The 18,856-nt window shown below is 31.2% G+C and overlaps 1 protein-coding gene across 1 annotated transcript in view; it reads right to left on the bottom strand.

Annotated features, from left to right (window-relative positions):
* Positions 1-18,856, bottom strand: part of LOC129234377 (histone deacetylase 4-like) — a 126,805-nt gene that overhangs the window by 10,747 nt on the left and 97,202 nt on the right. The window contains exons 9-20 of the mRNA XM_054868370.1: positions 18,209-18,359; positions 13,581-13,740; positions 11,808-12,033; positions 9,735-9,863; positions 8,217-8,350; positions 7,621-7,670; positions 7,049-7,116; positions 4,318-4,475; positions 4,161-4,216; positions 3,352-3,439; positions 3,028-3,147; positions 425-522 (exon numbers count right to left, since the gene is read on the bottom strand). Of these exons, the coding sequence (XP_054724345.1) occupies positions 425-522; positions 3,028-3,147; positions 3,352-3,439; positions 4,161-4,216; positions 4,318-4,475; positions 7,049-7,116; positions 7,621-7,670; positions 8,217-8,350; positions 9,735-9,863; positions 11,808-12,033; positions 13,581-13,740; positions 18,209-18,359 (1,438 nt within the window). The remainder of the gene's footprint in view (positions 1-424; positions 523-3,027; positions 3,148-3,351; positions 3,440-4,160; positions 4,217-4,317; positions 4,476-7,048; positions 7,117-7,620; positions 7,671-8,216; positions 8,351-9,734; positions 9,864-11,807; positions 12,034-13,580; positions 13,741-18,208; positions 18,360-18,856) is intronic.

Raw genomic sequence — 18,856 nt, 5'->3', positions numbered from 1 at the left:
TTGAAGCGTAGATAAATACTTCATAATTTTACAGAATTAAAATTTTGAAATAATTAGGTCATGTTGTAAACAAAACATCTAAAAAAGTTTTAAAAATTATAATAATTAACATGCACAAATATAATCAATATTGTTTCAATTTTTCTATAGTTGGGGCAAACCTAACATGGCATCATCTTAATGCTGACATTAGGCTCTGCGTAGCCTTCACAATGCTGCCAAGTTAGGTTTGCCCCAACCACAGTCTTTTCATTTTTGGAATTGTATAGAAGAAAATACTTGCTGTCCATTCATCTAAGAAAAAAATTTTGAAACCTTTTTTTACAAAATGAATTGCAAACTGATAGGACGAATCTAGCACATTTTCATTTAATGAGAAACAAAATACTAAAATTAAAAGCATACACTGTCATTTTCGTCTTACCTAAATGCTGCCATGTATTCAGCATCACCGAGTGGTGGATTTAAACTGCCTGACCATGCAATATTTACATTGAAGCCAATTCCATCATCAGTACCAACCTAAAAAATACCATGGCGAGACATTAACTACATACATATTATGAGCAGAAAATGCCAACAAGCAAGACTGTACAGTAAGTGGTTCAAATATTATTTCAAAACAACACTTCAAGATTCAGAACTATATTAATAATTCAAGAAATATACAAGCTGCTCATCAGAGTTCTAATTCAGAACATTTTAGGGCAGGGGTGCTTCAATGGAAGGTCAATGTGAGTTATGAAATAATTTCATCCTTTAGCAAATGTTCATGGCCAATTTGCCAAATACGGAGATGGTATTGTATCCCTGCATTATTTTTTTTATGCCTAATCTATCTTTTCACCAGATGCAGGTATATGTGCCTGCTCAGATTTTACCATTTGTTAAAACTCAAGATTCATTTGGAAAATTGAAATTTCTCCTTCCAAAAAAGTTTAGGTCACTTCTGTTTATATGCTGGAAATTTTGTGGAGTAAAATTCCTTTTACATATTAATAGATAAAAATTATTTAATTATTGACCATGAAGAAAATATTGCACAATAAATAGGTATATTGCTCTAAGTAAAATTTATATCATAATATTGAGGAAAACCTCTTATACAGTGCATGAAAAGAAATCTCAAAAAATTATACAGCTGAATTTCAGGAAAGAAAAAAAAAACTGTACTGTGTAGACCCTCGTTTTACGGGGGGGGGGGGGTTACGTTCCTCGGGGCATGCTGCTTAAATCAAAACTGGGTAAACTAAGATTTAATCTTAGTGTTAAAATAGGGATTAGGTTCTGTAGATAAAAAAATACTTCATTCTAGTGATGACTAATTGTATAATAAGTTTAATGTGTATAATGTGTAGTTATACCGATTTTTATGCACAACATGCGTGAAGAAAACATAAATTAATTTCGTGTCCTGTTTATAAAGAGGAGCTGGCGATAGTCTCTTAACTGTGATAGTCATTAAGAATTTTTCCTCTGTAATTCTTTGCAGAGCATTAACGCACATCTATGATCACTTGCGTCATTTTCATGATAGAATCTTCCTTCACTAACAAATCAGAAAGATCATTTCTATTGTCTAGGAATGGCTCAAAATTTTCAATGTGAACATTTTTCGTTGTGTGTCACCAAAGTCGGTATCTTTGTTGGTTTTGGCCCCCTTTGTCACTCCTAAAAGCTCTGCTTCCAGTGAGTTCTGAACTGTGTGAGTTAAATAACTTTACTTCTGGAAAGAGCTCTGGAACCAATCTCATAAAATGTCTCCAGTGGACGAAGCTTGATTATTTTCACGCCAAAATACAGTTTATTACACATAATCTGAAATCCTAAGGAGTTTGGATTTTGAAAGAGGGAAAAATTTTTATCTGTGTACATTGCCGCATCCGGGTAAAACCGAAACTCATCCATGTAAAATAAAATCAAGGTGTCAAATCTTAAACAACTTACAATTGAAACAGAGTAAAATAAACCCATGTAAACGAGGGTCTACAGTACTTTTTAATCAAATGTTTTCCATCAGTTTTGTAAGCAATGCAATTTGAATTGCATGAAAGACTTAACATAAAACATTTTAATTGAAATATATGAAAATTAATTGAGCCAATCAAACCTGGTAACCCAGAAATTTCAATGAAATTTGCTTACATGTGTTGTGGAATAATATGAAACCCTTTATCAGTGATCAGGTTTCATACACAAGTACAAAATAATTATAAAACAAATGGTACTCAGATTTACTCAACTCCAAAAACTAATAAAAGTAGTTGAAATGTTAAAAGTATAAAATGAGCAGAAATGATCATGTGTTTTCAAGAGGTAAAAGAACAAGTTTATTTAGTTTTGTTAAACGAAAGGAAGTTTAAACTTTGTTACTTTTTTGAGAAATTTAAAGCAATATCAGAAATGTGAGAGATAATTTAAAAATAAAGGTTTACCCTGTAAAATGTTGACTGTGGATCGGAAATTTGTATTAATGGATTAAAAAAAAAAAAAGATTAACAATACAGATGAACGTGAAAATAAAATTACTGATTCATAAATTCGAGACAGGTAATTTCTAACCAAGATCTTTATATGATCAGCTGGTTTTGTTTGGCTTGTTTTATATGCAATTGATAAATCAATCAAGGCAAAAATTAAGTTGCACTGAAGTTTTAAAGTAAAAGTTAATCTAATTTTGATGTATATCAATTCATTGGGACCATATTTCATCATGCCCTTTATCTAACACTTATGTTTTGGTTTCTGATTTAAAAGTACGTGTGTGTAAGTAATTAAGTAGGTTCAAATTAGTGAAAAATACTTTTAAATGCAATCTAAGCTACAAAACATTCATTAAAATGTCATAACCGATGAAAAAAACAACAACAACCTTGCAATGATTTAGTACTACAATGAACAGAAATCACATAGAGCTGATGACGAAATCTTATCACACTGAAGTAATGTTGTAGTGAATTGACCAGGAATCTTGTAATTTTTCATAAAATAAAACTTAAAAATGAAATGAAATTTTTGTTTGAGTACCTCTTCAGTTGCTCCTGTTCCGGGGAAAAAATTACCATCGTCATGTCGATGAAGGGATATATATAACACATGAGGGTCATCATAAAAAATCTGTTGGAGACCATTTCCATGATGAACATCCTAAAGTGGAATGTAAGAGTCAGTTATGTTTGCCCTATTGAAGTAATCATTAACAACAAAGCAAAAAATTCAGAAGTTTTAAATGCTATTACAAATTGTTTTATAATTCTAAGATGCATACGAAAAATTAGCTACATGACAGTCAATAATTACTGCTATCAATTTTGTGATTAGGTAAAATATCAAAATTTCAAATCAACTTACCCAATCCAGAATGAGTATTTTTTCCAGTTTATGTTTTTCTCTGAGTTGTTTAGCAGCAATGGCGACCGAGTTGAAGAAACAAAAGCCCCTAAAAATGATTTATAAAATAAATTCTACTAAAGTATTAAATATAATTTCCATGAAAATGGAGTTAGCAAAATTTTGGGCTTCCACAATAGCGCTACAATGATCTATTACAATAACCTAAAGCAATATTTACAATAGATTTTTAGTAGGTCTATTCAAAACAAGATATTAAACACAATAAAACTCTTTGATTTTGCTAGTGAAGCCTTTTACCTAATTGCCAAGTTCATTGTGGCATTTCAGTTAAAAAAGGATCCCTACACTCGCACTAGGCAATACATTTAATTCATTGTTACTAACAGAACTATGAATGCATTCTTGTTAACTTTCCAATAATGTCAAGTTGAAACACAGACAAATGACAGAGCAATGTCAACCTAAAACAGAAGTTAATATGCATTTTATTTACACACACAAGCAGAATCCACAGCATTGGTGTATTTTTTAAGAATCTTTTACATATTCAAAAACTGAATAATATGACTTACCAACTTAATGTTGGTTTTAAATCATTTTTATATTTGAAAAGCATGTTTCCAGCAAGTGAAATGTTCAAGGCTTGATTGTAAAGCAAAACATTCAATTTTTTTTCATAATTAATTAACCTAAATTCAATCTGAATGTGGCAGATAACACATGTATACTAGCATCCTCGACACAATAATAACAAATTTAAACAAATACGCTAATAAACAAATTTCACTATTCATTTCATAACTCACATTGCTTGTTGGTGCTCAGCATGGTGGCCAGGTGGTCTAACAACAGCAAATCCATTCTAAACAACAAAATTGGTTTAATACCTGGCCATTTATGACAAAACATTTGTAAATTACTTTGATAAATGAAATAAACATAAAAAAAGTGTTTCTTTCTTACTTTAATTTCTCCAGTGGCAACTTTCAATGCAAGTTCAATGACACAACCAGCAGCCATTCTGGCTGCACTTGCAGTATGTAGATCATTCCATGTTGTGTCAGAATCAACGCCTATACCTCCACATTGCAACATAACAAAATTTTTCATTGGTAGATCAGCTAAAATAGTAAATTTACGCTATTACTGAAGCATATTTGCAAAAGAAATTATTATGAATTTTTATATAAGGTAAAATACCAGTAGTGGCCACTTCAAGGTTGATATTTGAATTTAAAAAAAAGGATTCCAGGTCTCCCAATGGAATTAAAAGAGCATCGAACATGCAAGAGGTATTACCTCCTGCAGGTTTGAATCCATCAAGAAACCTGAAATCCTATTTTTTCAAATATAAACCTTGGAGTGGCCATTACTGGTGTGTTTTCCTTAGTACTTAATTGAGTGAACATGGCAAAAAAAAAAAAAAAACAAAAAAAAAAACAGAATTTATGCTGTTGTTTCCTAAGTTATTAACTTTGCTTGAATAAGCTTTTTGAAAAAAAGATCTCATCTAAGAGTTTATGACTATGGCTCCTATGATCAAATTTATGCATTTGGAGATAAATTTTTTGGCATTTTTAAAAAGAAAGATTTAGTCCTTTTTCAAGCAGAAATTATCTCGAATATTTTTTTTTTTGTAACAGTCTGTTTTTATTATAGCTAGACTCGTATTCTATCTTTTCAGATGCACAATTTCTAAAATATGTATTGTAAATATCTTAAAATAGCAAGCTATATTGCAAATTACACTGATTCTTTATTGGTTGTCTCTGATCCTAGTTTCTTATTTGGAACTGAATATTGTTTATATATTAAAAGCAAAAGTACATTTCCAGTACAAGGAAGAGAAATTGCTTCAAAGAGCTTCAATTGATTTCTTTAGCACACATATGGAAAACATCAGAAGAGCTTCACTGCAACACGTTTCCTGGAATACTGTTAAATTTTTCTTCTTACAATCATTTGAATATTCCTTCCTGATATCTATCTCTAAAGACAAATTCAAATAATGACTTAGACTTATTTTTGACCAATGAGAGAGGGAGACTAAGTAGAAGTATGAAAGTGGTAGTTATTTTTTCTGTTGGTAGTGAAGTAGTGTTCTAGAAAAAAAATTTTCAATCACCATTATTTCCTGGGTATAAGACTCAAAAGTTAAACCACAGGTAAACGTGTACTACAGGGGTGCCCGCCAAGGGAAGGAGGTTCATGGGGGGGGGGGGGGGGGGAATTCCGGAAAAATGGGGGAAGGAGACTGTTTATGGGTGAGGGTGATCAGGTTTTGAGGGGGTGCACCATTGCCCTTGGCGGGGGGGGGGGGGGGGGATGGGCACCCTTGTGTATTATAGATGTATTATTATTTCTCATTGTTTAAATATTAGCACTTTTTAAGATTGTAGAGCAAGGACGGATTCAGAAATTGTTCAAGGAGGGGATGGTTGGTTTTTAAACATACCTTTTACTACATATCTCATTTACACATGTTTTAGGTAGGGGGGGGACAGGCACATTTTTATCTAGCATAACTAACAGAGATTTGTCCAAGAAGTTCACGAACCTATTCGTTTAGTTTTCCATTCAAAGGGGTGTTCCAAAATTTCGTTTTAAAACTCCCATTTCGTAGAATTTCCGGGGAATGTTTTGAAACTCCCTCCCCCTAGCATGATTGATGGTCGTCTGAAATTGCACTTTTTTTGGAATTTCAGCTTCAAAAAATTACTGGAGAAAAGTCAATGAACCCACTCCTTCCCCTAATAACACTACCGGATATATATACAATCGCGTCTTTGAGACATAAATTTTCCAAAGTGCTTCAGAGAAGGCCTCCAAAAACTTTCTCCTAACATGAAAGACCAGCTGAAATTGCCTTTTTGAAATTTTAATTCCGAAAAGTTTCCGGGAGAGAAATTTGAACCCCTTTCCTTTCATTAACGTCGTCAAAGGTTGTCTACACTACACTTGCATAGAAAATCATTCTGCAGTTAATTATTTAAGCGGATAGGCCATATTGTAAGCAGTGTCAAGATTAAAAGAAGAATCTATTTTTGGGTTTCATAAGCTGCCAGTGACATTAAAACATTACCAAGATAAAATCGCCTTTTAAAGTTACTTCAAAAATAAAACTATTTTCACCATTTGCAACTAGTTATATGTGAAAAACAAGACTCTCATCACTTTACATGTCAACAAAAAATAAAATTTGGATCAGACTCACTAAATCTGACATGGGAATTCAACTTTCCCCCATAAGGCATAAAAAAAGTACACAACTTATCTCATTAAAACTGAAACTTCAAAATTCTGTTTGAAACCAGTTGTAGACATAAGAAGTTTTGTGCTAATACTTCAAGTTACTTTTGAAGACAATAAATATTATTTGAACTATTTCATTTTCAATGCAAGTAAACTAATTTCAGAATGCATTCAAAGTATGCTATTGAACCCCCCCCCCCCCCCCCCCCCGAAGTTTCGTGAAAAGAAAGTAAACAGTAAAAATGGTTCCACTTATCAAAGAAGTTAAGAAACGATAGCCTAGGTCTAGATCCATGCTTAATTAATTTTTATATGCAGACTTTTTAGAAATTTGTTGGTAAGTTAAACTCAGTTTCAATATGATTTTGACTGCAATAATATACAAAATTTCAAATTTAATAAACGATAAATGTAATCAATGATAAACAAATAACAATCTTACCAAGTTTACTGGCATCAAGTTTTGGCCTATTTAAAGGATTTGCGCCAAACAGCAAAGTATAGGATTCACTAAAAAAAAGTAGAAAAAGACCTGTTTATGTAACATGCATTTAATTATATTTATAAACTGTATATATGTTTAATATTTTACAAATTTAGATCATAATTGGCATTACACATAGAAAAAAGAAGTCCATATTCATTTGCTAATTCCAAACATAAATTTGAAATTTTCTATTTTTTAATCATAAAAGCATATTTGATTTTTGTACTATCAATCATAAACTCATTTTGATTGTAGGGATGGTTGCTACAAAGTTAAAAAGACCAAGAAAATCTCTTTTAATGACTATTGCTGAAGCACAAACAATGAAATACATTAGTTTATTTAAAGACTCATAATGTTAAAGCTGAGATTGACTAAAAAGTCAAAGAAACATAATCAGATATGTTGTAACATTAAAACTAAATACCCCATGAGTAAGATAAAATATTAAAAAGTAGTTTTTTAAAATGATTGAGAAGTTTATAAAAACGAAAATGATTTAAAAAAAAAGAGAGAGAGAGAATTACCTGTGGCAAGACTGTATTTCTTCCAAGGTGGCTTTTCGTGATCTCACTCGCTAAAAAAAAGTAAAACGAAAAATTATGTCGTTTTGTTCGGTTGAACATAAATTTGATGATTAAAATAATAAATTTTCATTCATTCATATTATTTTACATTTCATACATAATTATTTAGCTTGAATAAAATCAGTAAATGTTTTAACAAAGAATTTGTAATCTTTTTTTTTTTTTTTTATAAATCACTCACTTATTTGTTTCATTTAAAATTATTCATGAATGTTCAAGTCCCAATGTGATTTTTTTCAGATGATATAAAAGAAATAATTCAGCATTAAGAATGTATAATAATTAGATTGTATATATAAATGAAATTTCTTTGAAAACAGATAAATCCAAAAAAATCTTAACGTTTGAAAATTTTGAAATTTTATGAGCAATAAAATTAATTTCTTTCAAACTACTTTAATCCCTTTCTATTTACCTACTGTCACGTCATAATTTTTAATGATAATATTGCAACTTGAAATAAAAATTCGCTCTTATCTTTACAAACCAATAATCGAAAATAAATGTTTCAATTATACTTAAGAGAAAGTTCTCACCTCACATCTCCCAATTAATCCGGTCTCTTGTAGTCTAGCCCAAATACTTTGCAACCTTCCTCCATGTTCAGGATGGTGACCATTATTCCCACAAACACACTGGTGCTTTAGCATCAAGCTGTCATATACAACACCTAAAGTTTTAACATTTTTCTTATTAAAGATCAATCAAGTTAAGTGCCCAATAATAGAGACATTCATAATTTTTAACAAAATCAACGACAAAAAAAAAAAAAAAAAAAAGTCTCCAATTTTATATTTATTAGTGGCTTCATCACAGCAATCACATATTTACACAATGAAGGCACTTTTACTAAGTAAGTTATTTCAAAAAATTATAAGTATCCCCTTTGTTGCAAATAAATTCCAACAAAGTTTCATGCACATATTCAAAACTAGAGTTAAATTAGCCTAAGATTTTCCAGAAGAAAATAACTCATTATTTTTGAAACTGCGATAGAAAAAACAGCTGTTTCTTCTTTTTCACTAAAAATGCACCTCTAAGTGGTGCAGTTTGAAGTCATATTCATGTATGCACAACAGTTGTGAAACTAATCATAAATATTTTCCATTAACTGCATTTCTATGCCGATTATATTCAGCAACTATTGCGACAACAACTTCAATTATTTGAGCATTTTGTTTTCCATTAAAGTAGGCGAAAACCATTATTTTCACGAAAAATAGTTTTTGATGTCTTGAGAGATTTAAATAGCCTAAATATATATAAATATTTTTCTAAATCTACAAAAGCTTTTACCGCCAATAAATTTTTATGAAACTAGACTAATTTTAGGAAGGGGAAATTCATTTTTTCTTGCTTGAATTTCTCAAAACCATCTACTCAAAGTTTTTATTTACGTCAACAGCTCCAGCATGAAAAGTATTAGCTTTATACAATTAAAACTTTGAAAAAATGGCAATTGGTTATATTCCTGTAGAATAAACCTTTAAAATCTGATATGCATGCAATATTTGGTATTTTACTAATAATGAGAGAAAGGTTAGCAGAACAAATAGTTTATCTGAGGAAATATCAAACATTTGGCATAATATTTGTTTTTAGTTAATTTTCAGTTTTGGAGGTTCATTATATTCTCCTGTATCGAACACAGAATGAGATATTAAACGTTTGAAAATCGGATAAAAATTGAATACACTGAAAGGGTTAAGAAAATGTCAGTTAGTCCAAAAAATAGGTGGTTTTTTACACACATGCACAAATAACAACTTAATATTTTTTTCTTTAGCTGTCAAAAAGTTTTATTTATATTAGAATAAATAATCACATGTTAAATTTTGGACAGGTAAAAAAAATATTAAAGAAAAAAAAAATTTTTGAGTATTTGCCTATGTTAACTGCACTCCTATAAGGTTCAATTAGTTACTCAGAATTGATATAAATATTTTTATCAATTTAACAATCAATATTTTTGGTTACAGATCATCTTCTAGCATATGCTATTGATTTGACAAACACCTATTGGAGGAAAATGCAAGATAATTATTATAACTGACCTGTAGTGAATGTGTGAGGACTAGGAACTTGAGTTTCTTGAGGACTGCCAATGGGACTTAGCGCAACAAGAGGACTGGATAATGTTCTAGACAGAGGCCGACCCATATGATGTCTGGTCATGTATGTACCTACAAAGTGAAGTAACATTAAAAAATTAACTGATTATGCACCAAAAGAAAAAAATTTTACATTTTGTAAAAAATAACATCCCTAGCACTAGTGTCATCAGATGAGGAAATTTGGGGCATGACTCCTTCCTTACCCCCCTCCCCCACACACAAAAAGAGAGAAAACTGCACATGTTGCATGTGACAATAACTTGAATTAATTTTTAACAGCCGTATATACATTCTCTTCAACATACTTGTTTAGCAAAGTAAACTTCTTTTTAAAGTCATTGTTTATTTTGTAAATTCAATTTGAGTTAGTAACATTAAAAAATTAACTGATTATGCACCAAAAGGAAAATTTTTACATTTTGTAAAAAATAACATCCCTAGCACTAGTGCCATCAGATGAGGAAATTTGGGGCATGACTCCTTCCTTACCCCCCTCCCCCCCACACACAAAAAGAGAGAAAACTGCACATGTTGCATGTGACAATAACTTGAATTAATTTTTAACAGCTGTATATACATTCTCTTCAACGTACTTGTTTAGCAAAGTAAACTTCTTTTTAAAGTCATTGTTTATTTTGTAAATTCAATTTGAGTTAGTTTCATTTTAAATCCAAGCTATCTTTTATAATTATTCTGCAAGCAAATACATGGACTTTACATAGATTTTATATTGGTGTGATAAAAGCCTATGGCCCTCACATAGGGGATGCTAGGAAAAGGCCAGAGAAGGTGCCCGGGTGCGAAATTAAAACTTATCATAAATGTATATGATACCATTAAAGTGCAAAGTCTGAGAATTCATAGAGGTGTTTCATAAAATTACTAGACAAGTTAATGTACTTAAAATTATCGAATTCAAAAATTTCAACAAGGCATTCTATAGAACAAGGCATTCTAATAGTTACCCATTTGTTAAAGCATGAAATACAGCATTTGAAAACTCTTTAATCAGTTCTAGCTGCCAGTCAATTTTGAACCATGTACAACTGCTTTGCAATGATGTGTGTGCAAATACTCTTCATTCTGTTGCTTTTAAACACAAAATTTAGACCCTGTATTTGTTACTCTTTTCACCACTAATAAATTATACCATTTGCTTCTCCTTATTATTTATCAAATACCAATTTGCAATTAAATTGAATGCATTTTTCAAGGCATTTTAGCTGTTCATGATCGAATGAAAAGTAACTTTGAAATTGTTGATTTTTCATTTACTTAAACTGACTTCTAGTTATTTCATGAAATACATAATTCTGCGAAATAACTGAACTATATACTGCAACAGTTATGTATTTCTAAGCTTAACAACACTGGAAGAGGGTTCACTTTATGATCTGGTAAGGGGACCCTGTAATACAGAAGGGGAGGCTATGCAAAAGATATTTTTATTCTACCTAGTGAGAATTAAATTTTCAAAATATACTCCCTTCCAAAAGCCATCTATAAACCAATGAATACCTTATTCTCTCAACCTCTATAGAAAACTACAGCATATCCATCAGTGGGGGATCTACAGGTTTGGAGGCTCGTTGCAATGAAGTTTTAGAGCACAATGGCCACCACATGGTCGAGTCTAAGGAGTACAACAAAAATAGGAGCTGCAGGGAAAAGGGGCCTGGTAGGAGAAAGGCGAGATAAAACCTATTTTTAAATGTAAAATTTACAAAATTTCGAGAGAGCCACAGCATGATCAGGCAAAAATGTGGACCAAAAACCGCAGGGGCTTTGTCTATCCCTCTTAAAAGAAGAGTTTGAGAAAAAGATCCTTTTTGGGGCCACTATGTTGTCAATTAAGTTTGGCTTCCAGAAATTAACTTTTTCCCATACTTAACTTTTGTCAGTAAATATAGTTTGTTACATTGATATTTGCCATTTGCATGGTTAAATGCTCTTATGCAAGCAGAATAAAGCATCAAGGAAGACTGGGAATAAGGTTCTAATATTTGAGCTTACCATCACTAATTGGCAGAGTATGCTTTGACATGTGTTGTTGAAAATATATTTCTCTATCCCTCTGCTGCTGTGGTTCAAGTTCTTTGGTTCTTCCATCCGTTAAATCGATAACTTCTGGTTGACCAGCTTCTTTCATTTCTTGAGCCACGGCTGCCTCTGTTTCTTCTTCTACATTTTCAACTTGGTTTTTGCTGCTAGCTCTGGTTAAAACAGTTTGTCGAATGTGCTGAAATGATGCACGAAAATCCATATGAAATCATTTCAAATAGTGACAATAATCATCAAAATATCAGAACTAAATATTTTTTCCCCCTACATTAAACAATGGAAACATCATGAATTAAAGAACAAAGCAATATTTGATGTGCAGCTTTAGTACAATACAATAAGGAGGTAATTTCTCTTTTTGAAATTGATAAATAAAAGTTTTCTAGCTCAAATAAATAAAAATAAGTAACTAAATAAAAATAAAATAAATAATTTAAGGTAATAAGTTAAAAAGCTTACAAACAATGACAAACAAATAAATAAAATATAGCATTTGTTTTCCTTTTAATTTCATTATAAAAATCATTTGAGTGACAATATAATAAGTGTACTTGATGTACATTTGTGTAAAATTACAAGAATGGAGAATAAAGGAATGAAATATAATTTATAATTAAAAGTCTTTGATGTGATGTAAGGTTAAGCTAAAGGAATAAAAAAGTTAAACCAGCAGACTTGTCTCTTAATTGCACTCAAATCTATACATCTATTGCATTGAAAAGTAATAAAATATTTTTATGAAAATAAAGCTATTAATTCAATAAAAAAATTTTAAAATGTTGTTTTGTAGTTATTTCTTATGGCTATTTCAAAACGTAAAAAACAATTTGGATATGCTGCTAATCATATAATATGCTACAAAAAATAAAAATAAGCAGTAAAATAATTTAGTTTTCCTTTCTCTCTTCACTACTTTTTTTTTTTTTTTTTTGGTCGGAATTGAATGTCATTCCAATGAACCTCTTGTGTACATTTTAATCAAAATAAGGATATTTAGATATATATGGGTTTTTTTTTTTTTTGCCAATCTTATTTATTCCTCTATGCGGAAGGAATTTTCCTTTTATTGTAATGCATACTTTAATTAAAATTATCTTTACAACGAAGGGGAGCAAGATTTTAATTCTGCAGTATTTTTAATGAAGATTTATTCTTTTTCTTACTGGGGGGGGGGGGGTAAATTAAATCATTTGGCTGAGCAGGGACTTTGAGACACAATTGCTGTTATTCTAATACGATTTTTCTTACTAAGGAAATGTGCTTGGATTTTAGGTTAAAAGATGTGTGCACATTTTAGTTTAAGAAAATATTTTATTAATTTCAGAAGGGGAGGGAGTGATTTTAGTTAATTCAAGGGACTTCCATTAAATCCTTAGCATTAGCATCGCTGTGCGGGTAATGTTAGTTTAGTATAAAGGAAACGCAACACAATATGTGTGAAGCACATGGCAAAAAACTTATTTTTTATTGAATATTCTGTAACGCAGACAAGGACCTTAATCAATAAATCAGAGTTGTTCGGCTAGGGGGGGAGGTATTTTTTTCTCTTTTTTGGGGCGGTCTTCCGATCTGGTGGTGGTTGGGGGGGGGGGGGTGTCTTTGTGGTATTTGAGAGGAGTGTGCCCTTGTTCTTGGGGGGATGGGCACCCCCGAATAAATATAACTATAAATAATATTAATGAGATTCCACTGTACATAGTAATGATAAGTGAATAATATTTGTACCTGTTTCAGCAGATTATGCTGCTGCTGCTCACATAACCTCTTCTCTCTCGCATACTGTTCATTCTGATGAGATGTCAATAAGATGGCTTGAGGTTGTAACATGGGGTGACCGAGAGGTAAAGGTGCAGATTGAGTACGACCAAGTGGTCTCTGTATCGTTCTGCAAATGGGGAAAATGCACAAATCAATTTTGAATTGCAATAAAAATTTCTACAGTTATTATTATGTTAAAGCTGTGTGAAAATATAAATAGTAAGCATTAAAATAAAATAGTTTTAAATTCAGTATTTAGTGGCTGTTACATTCTGTCAAAATTTCCTTCTTGAGACAGGAAGGCTAAAAAATAGTTTTGCATATTCTGTTATTTTGTTCAAATAATTTCAAAGCCTCACTAGTTACTGAACCATTAAAACATGCATCATTAGAAATCCTTGCAAAAAATAACTGGTCCGGAAGACTAGTAAGCATGAAGGTATACGTACTGGTCCGCAAAAAGAAAAACTGATCTACTAAACACAAAATGCAGTTTAACATGGAATTTGTTTCCACATTAAACTATAAATATTTTATGTATTCAATTTTTTGAAAAAACTTTTCATTAAATTTTCATTATATAGCTAAAATTAGCTTTAGTTAAAAATTCATATCAGAAAAATTTACCTAAATTTAATAAAACAAAATCACTTTAAATCTAAAAGTAAAATTTTAAAATATTGCTTCATGTGAAATACTTGTTTGGTCACGAGAGTTAAAAATCATTTAATAAATGATTGGTTCAGACGAAATGCGGTTAGCATATGAAATAATTATCATGGGTCCTGCAAATTAGATGCTAACAAAAGTTTGACTGTAACAGGAAATTTCTTAATTGACTGTCATCAACCACTAACCATACAGACTATACTGAATTGTATAGCAATTTTTACTGATTTCGGACTGTCGGATCAGGGGCGTAGCTAGACCCGACTTTCGGGGGGGGGGGGGGGGGGGTTTACTTCTTTTACACACACACACACACACATATATATATATATATATATATATAATTAAGCAGCCAGAATTACAAATATTAAACAAATAATAAATAACAAATGATGATAAAAAGGAAAAATGCAAACAGCTATTAAGTAGGAATAGAAAAAGAGTGAATCCAGAGCTCATCAGCCGTGGAGGATTCATTAATTATGGTCAAACGACCAAAATTTTAACTATAAACTAGAAGAGAATGCTTAAGCTCCCGTACATGTAATATAGAGTAACAATGGGCAAACGCACCACTTGCTAAGCTAAAAACAATAAACTAGAGCTCAAACCTAAAACTAAAAGCAGGGGGTTTCGCCTTGACTAATTAGGAAAACAAGTTCCGATAATTAGCCTTCCACGGGACAGTACCTGCCAATAACAAAATTGTCTTACCTTGAAATCCAAGTAAACATATCCAGTCCGTTGTTCAGCATGATAAAAAAGCCTATCCATTCGTCAACAAAACATTAAAATATAAAAACCATGTCCGAAAAACAGTCCAAAGACGTACCAGGTCGCCTGTTTCGCACGTGTAAAAATTTTATCCACTACGGTGATTCATAAAAAAATGGTTTGTCACGGTTGTATCATACATTTACACAGTTAAACAGTTTCAAAAGAAGCGAAATGTTCATCGAAGGCTATACTTAAGCAGATGTTTTCAACTAGATTTTTAGGGAAGTTATTATGAAAAAGTAAGTTTTTGAGTACTGAAATTTCTTGCTTAAATGCAGAAATGGTGTTGCAAATGTATGATACAACCGTGACAAACCATTTTTTTATGAATCACCGTAGTGGATAAAATTTTTACACGTGCGAAACAGGCGACCTGGTACGTCTTTGGACTGTTTTTCGGACATGGTTTTTATATTTTTAATGTTTTGTTGACGAATGGATAGGCTTTTTTATCATGCTGAACAACGGACTGGATATGTTTACTTGGATTTCAAGGTAAGACAAGTTTGTTATTGGCAGGTACTGTCCCGTGGAAGGCTAATTATCGGAACTTGTTTTCCTAATTAGTCGAGGCGAAACCCCCTGCTTTTAGTTTTAGGTTTGAGCTCTAGTTTATTGTTTTTAGCTTAGCAAGTGGTGCGTTTGCCCATTGTTACTCTATATTACATGTACTGGAGCTTAAGCATTCTCTTCTAGTTTATAGTTAAAATTTTGGTCTTTTGACCATAATTAATGAATCCTCCACGGCTGATGAGCTCTGGATTCACTCTTTTTCTATTCCTACTTAATAGCTGTTTGCATTTTTCCTTTTTATCATCATTTGTTATTTATTATTTGTTTAATATTTGTAATTCTGGTTGCTTAATTTTATATTTACTTGGCTTTTTAGTTTTGCTGCGATGCGCATCTATGGGCTCTTGGTGTGGTCTTTTCAATATTTTTCACTTTTATTATTATTTTATATATATATATATATATATATATATATATATATATATATTATATATACATATATGTGTGTGTGTGTGTGTGTAAATTTTTTTTAGTATTAAAAAAATAAGAGGGAGGTGGATCTTACATACTTTGGAATGGAATGCCCCAAGTCCGATACTTGTGTCAAACAAAACAAAAGCAAACAATTTTTTTTATATTTTCTAATGTTATGGAAAGTTCAACTTCTTTTTCTTTTCCTTCCATTTAATTTAAAGAAAAATTTTCCAGCAACTGTCTTGTCAAAACCAGTCAATCCAAACCAATGAGCGTGTTCCGTTCATTTCAAAGTGAGTGCAGACTGCTTAATTTAGAGGCTAACACACATCTACAAAAGCTGGCATCCCTGAAAGCTAATAGATACTTCCATTTCCGCTTGTTTGATTTTCAATCTCATCGGTGGTCAGACTATAAAGACTATTTTTACTAACTTGGTTTGCACTAAAAGTTTGAAAAAATAAAAAAAGACTTCTTACCCTCAAAAAATGAAATTGCTTTTCATATCGTTATATTTATATGTTGCTTTTTATGTATTTACATTTATGCTAATTTTAAAGCAGTTAATAAAATTTGAATAAAAAAAAATAGGGAAGAGATATAGGCGGTAGAAAGTTGTTCACTCAAAGCTGCATACCATCTGTTCTTCTCTCAAGTTTCTATTTTTAATTTTATTATCTGCTTTAGAATTTACATAAATATCTATTTGAGAGAGCAACAGCAATTTTCGAATGTTATAAAGAAAAGTCTTTTTTATTTTCTACTTTTTAATGCGAACCAACTAACAGAAATAGTCTAGATTCATTTCGTTTTTTAACATTTTATTCGCGCACTTTCTTGGAAGAAGAGTAAAGGGGTGAAATTCACAGGTTTGACTTTTAAGATGAACATTTCAAGTTCATGGTTAAAGATCATTCAATTTAAAAGCTATTTCACTATGTTATCTGGATTAGTACTGTTCTTTGGTTGATCTCTTTCTTAAAATTGTGATTCCTTAGAAAACCGAAATGATAGGAGTAAAAAGAAAGTATAAGATTTTTTCAAGTGATGAAAAAAGGAAAATCATAAAATATTGGCCAAGTTAGATTTGCAGCAATTGCTAACCTCAAGAGGATAAATAATGAATCCAAAAAAAAAAAAAAAATCAGGAACCAAAAAGCAATAAGACTTTTTCTTGAAAAAGATATGCTTAAAGTTTCTTTTACTGTCAAAATGATTCCTTAAACTTGCAATACAGCACTTAATAATGTAATAATAGAATAAATACCTAACAAAACTAATACAGAGGAATTTTAATCAAGAGCCCACATTGTCTCTAGTATCGATTTCAAATTTTCACCATCATATTCCAAATTTCTATAAAGTTTCTTAAAGCACCTGTATCTCAAAACCTCTTTATCTCGATTTTTTTCTTTTCTGTGAAATTCGAAATATACAGATTCAACTGTATGCAATATTCCCACTACGCCACTCATAAAATTAAACATATTTAGCAATTTGCAGAATCGATGACGAAGAAAGGCTACATATACGTGGATACAATTCAATCTCATTTCTAAAGCGAAGTGTCAAATTTCAGTCAATTATCAAAAAATTGTCATAGCAGAGGGAGGCGTCTTTATGCTTGAGGAGCAGATTTTCAAAGGCATTGGGGGTGGGGGAAGCAAAGTGAATTTTTGACCTTTGTTACTCAGAAAAAAATCGTTTTTATTTTTTCTTTTTCCTCTTCTTTTTTCTTTCTCTTCTCTTTTCTTTTTCTCTTTTTTTTTTGAGACACACGTTTCGGGGGGGGGGGGGTTGTCCCCCCCCCCCTTAGCTACGCCCCTGTGTCGGATCCCCAATGGTTTCAAACGCTGATTGTGGGGATATTCATTTATCGCAAGAAAAATTTCTTATCCATCTAAAATGTTTTTTTTGGTGAAAAAAGTTACAGAATTTTCTTTTTGTCAGACGCACAAATTATTTGATAACTATTTACCCTTGAAAACATTCTATAGGATTCATAAAAATAACTTACTTGCAAACGAATTTCTTAAGAGTGAAAGATTTTTTTCAAATTCAAACCAATTAAAAAAAAACTAATACATTGAAAAAAATCAATAAAATTAATATTTGTGCCTCGTAATTTCTTTTAAGCTTGATGAAATATATTTCAATTTTACCTATGTAGCCTTGCTTGAGCCACTTGAGCATCGGTAATTGTAGCAGGAAAGATCCTGATCATACCAGAAGAGAGACCCGATGTTCCATCTAGTATTTTTGTAGGTTGCACATAGCCTGGACTTGAAGGAGGTGTAAAATCACAATCAATAACTGAAAGTAAATGAAATGAAAACAAAACAATGTTAAACATTAATAAAGTATAAAGTATAGAAATATGAAAACGGTTCTAGAATATCATGAGCCAAGCAGCCTCAATTCAAAATGTAAGACAAATTTATGAAAAAATTTTGTACCACTTTCACTTTAAATTATCAGAATATTAGAGGGTAATTATTAGGAAAAAAAAGCATTATTTTGAAATGTAAATATAACTTTTTTTTATAAAGAATGTGACAAATGATAAGCAATACCATTTTTCTCTATTTTGCATCTACAAAGAGTTCAAAAATAAAAAGAAAGAAATCCCACTTGTAAGCAATGTGAAGTTTTCGATAGCGATTTTTTTTCAACTGCCGCCAAAGTCAAAGTGTTATTTATTTATTTATTTATTTATTGCTCTACCAATGTAAATAATGCAAAAAACAAATGTTTATTTTAATAACCGACTAGAATCCGAATGAAATATCGAGTATCTGAATCAAAAGTAC

This window comes from Uloborus diversus, chromosome 1 (genome assembly GCF_026930045.1).
Source record: "Uloborus diversus isolate 005 chromosome 1, Udiv.v.3.1, whole genome shotgun sequence".
Lineage (NCBI taxonomy): Eukaryota > Metazoa > Arthropoda > Arachnida > Araneae > Uloboridae > Uloborus > Uloborus diversus.
This window is presented reverse-complemented; position numbering and strand designations above follow the sequence as displayed.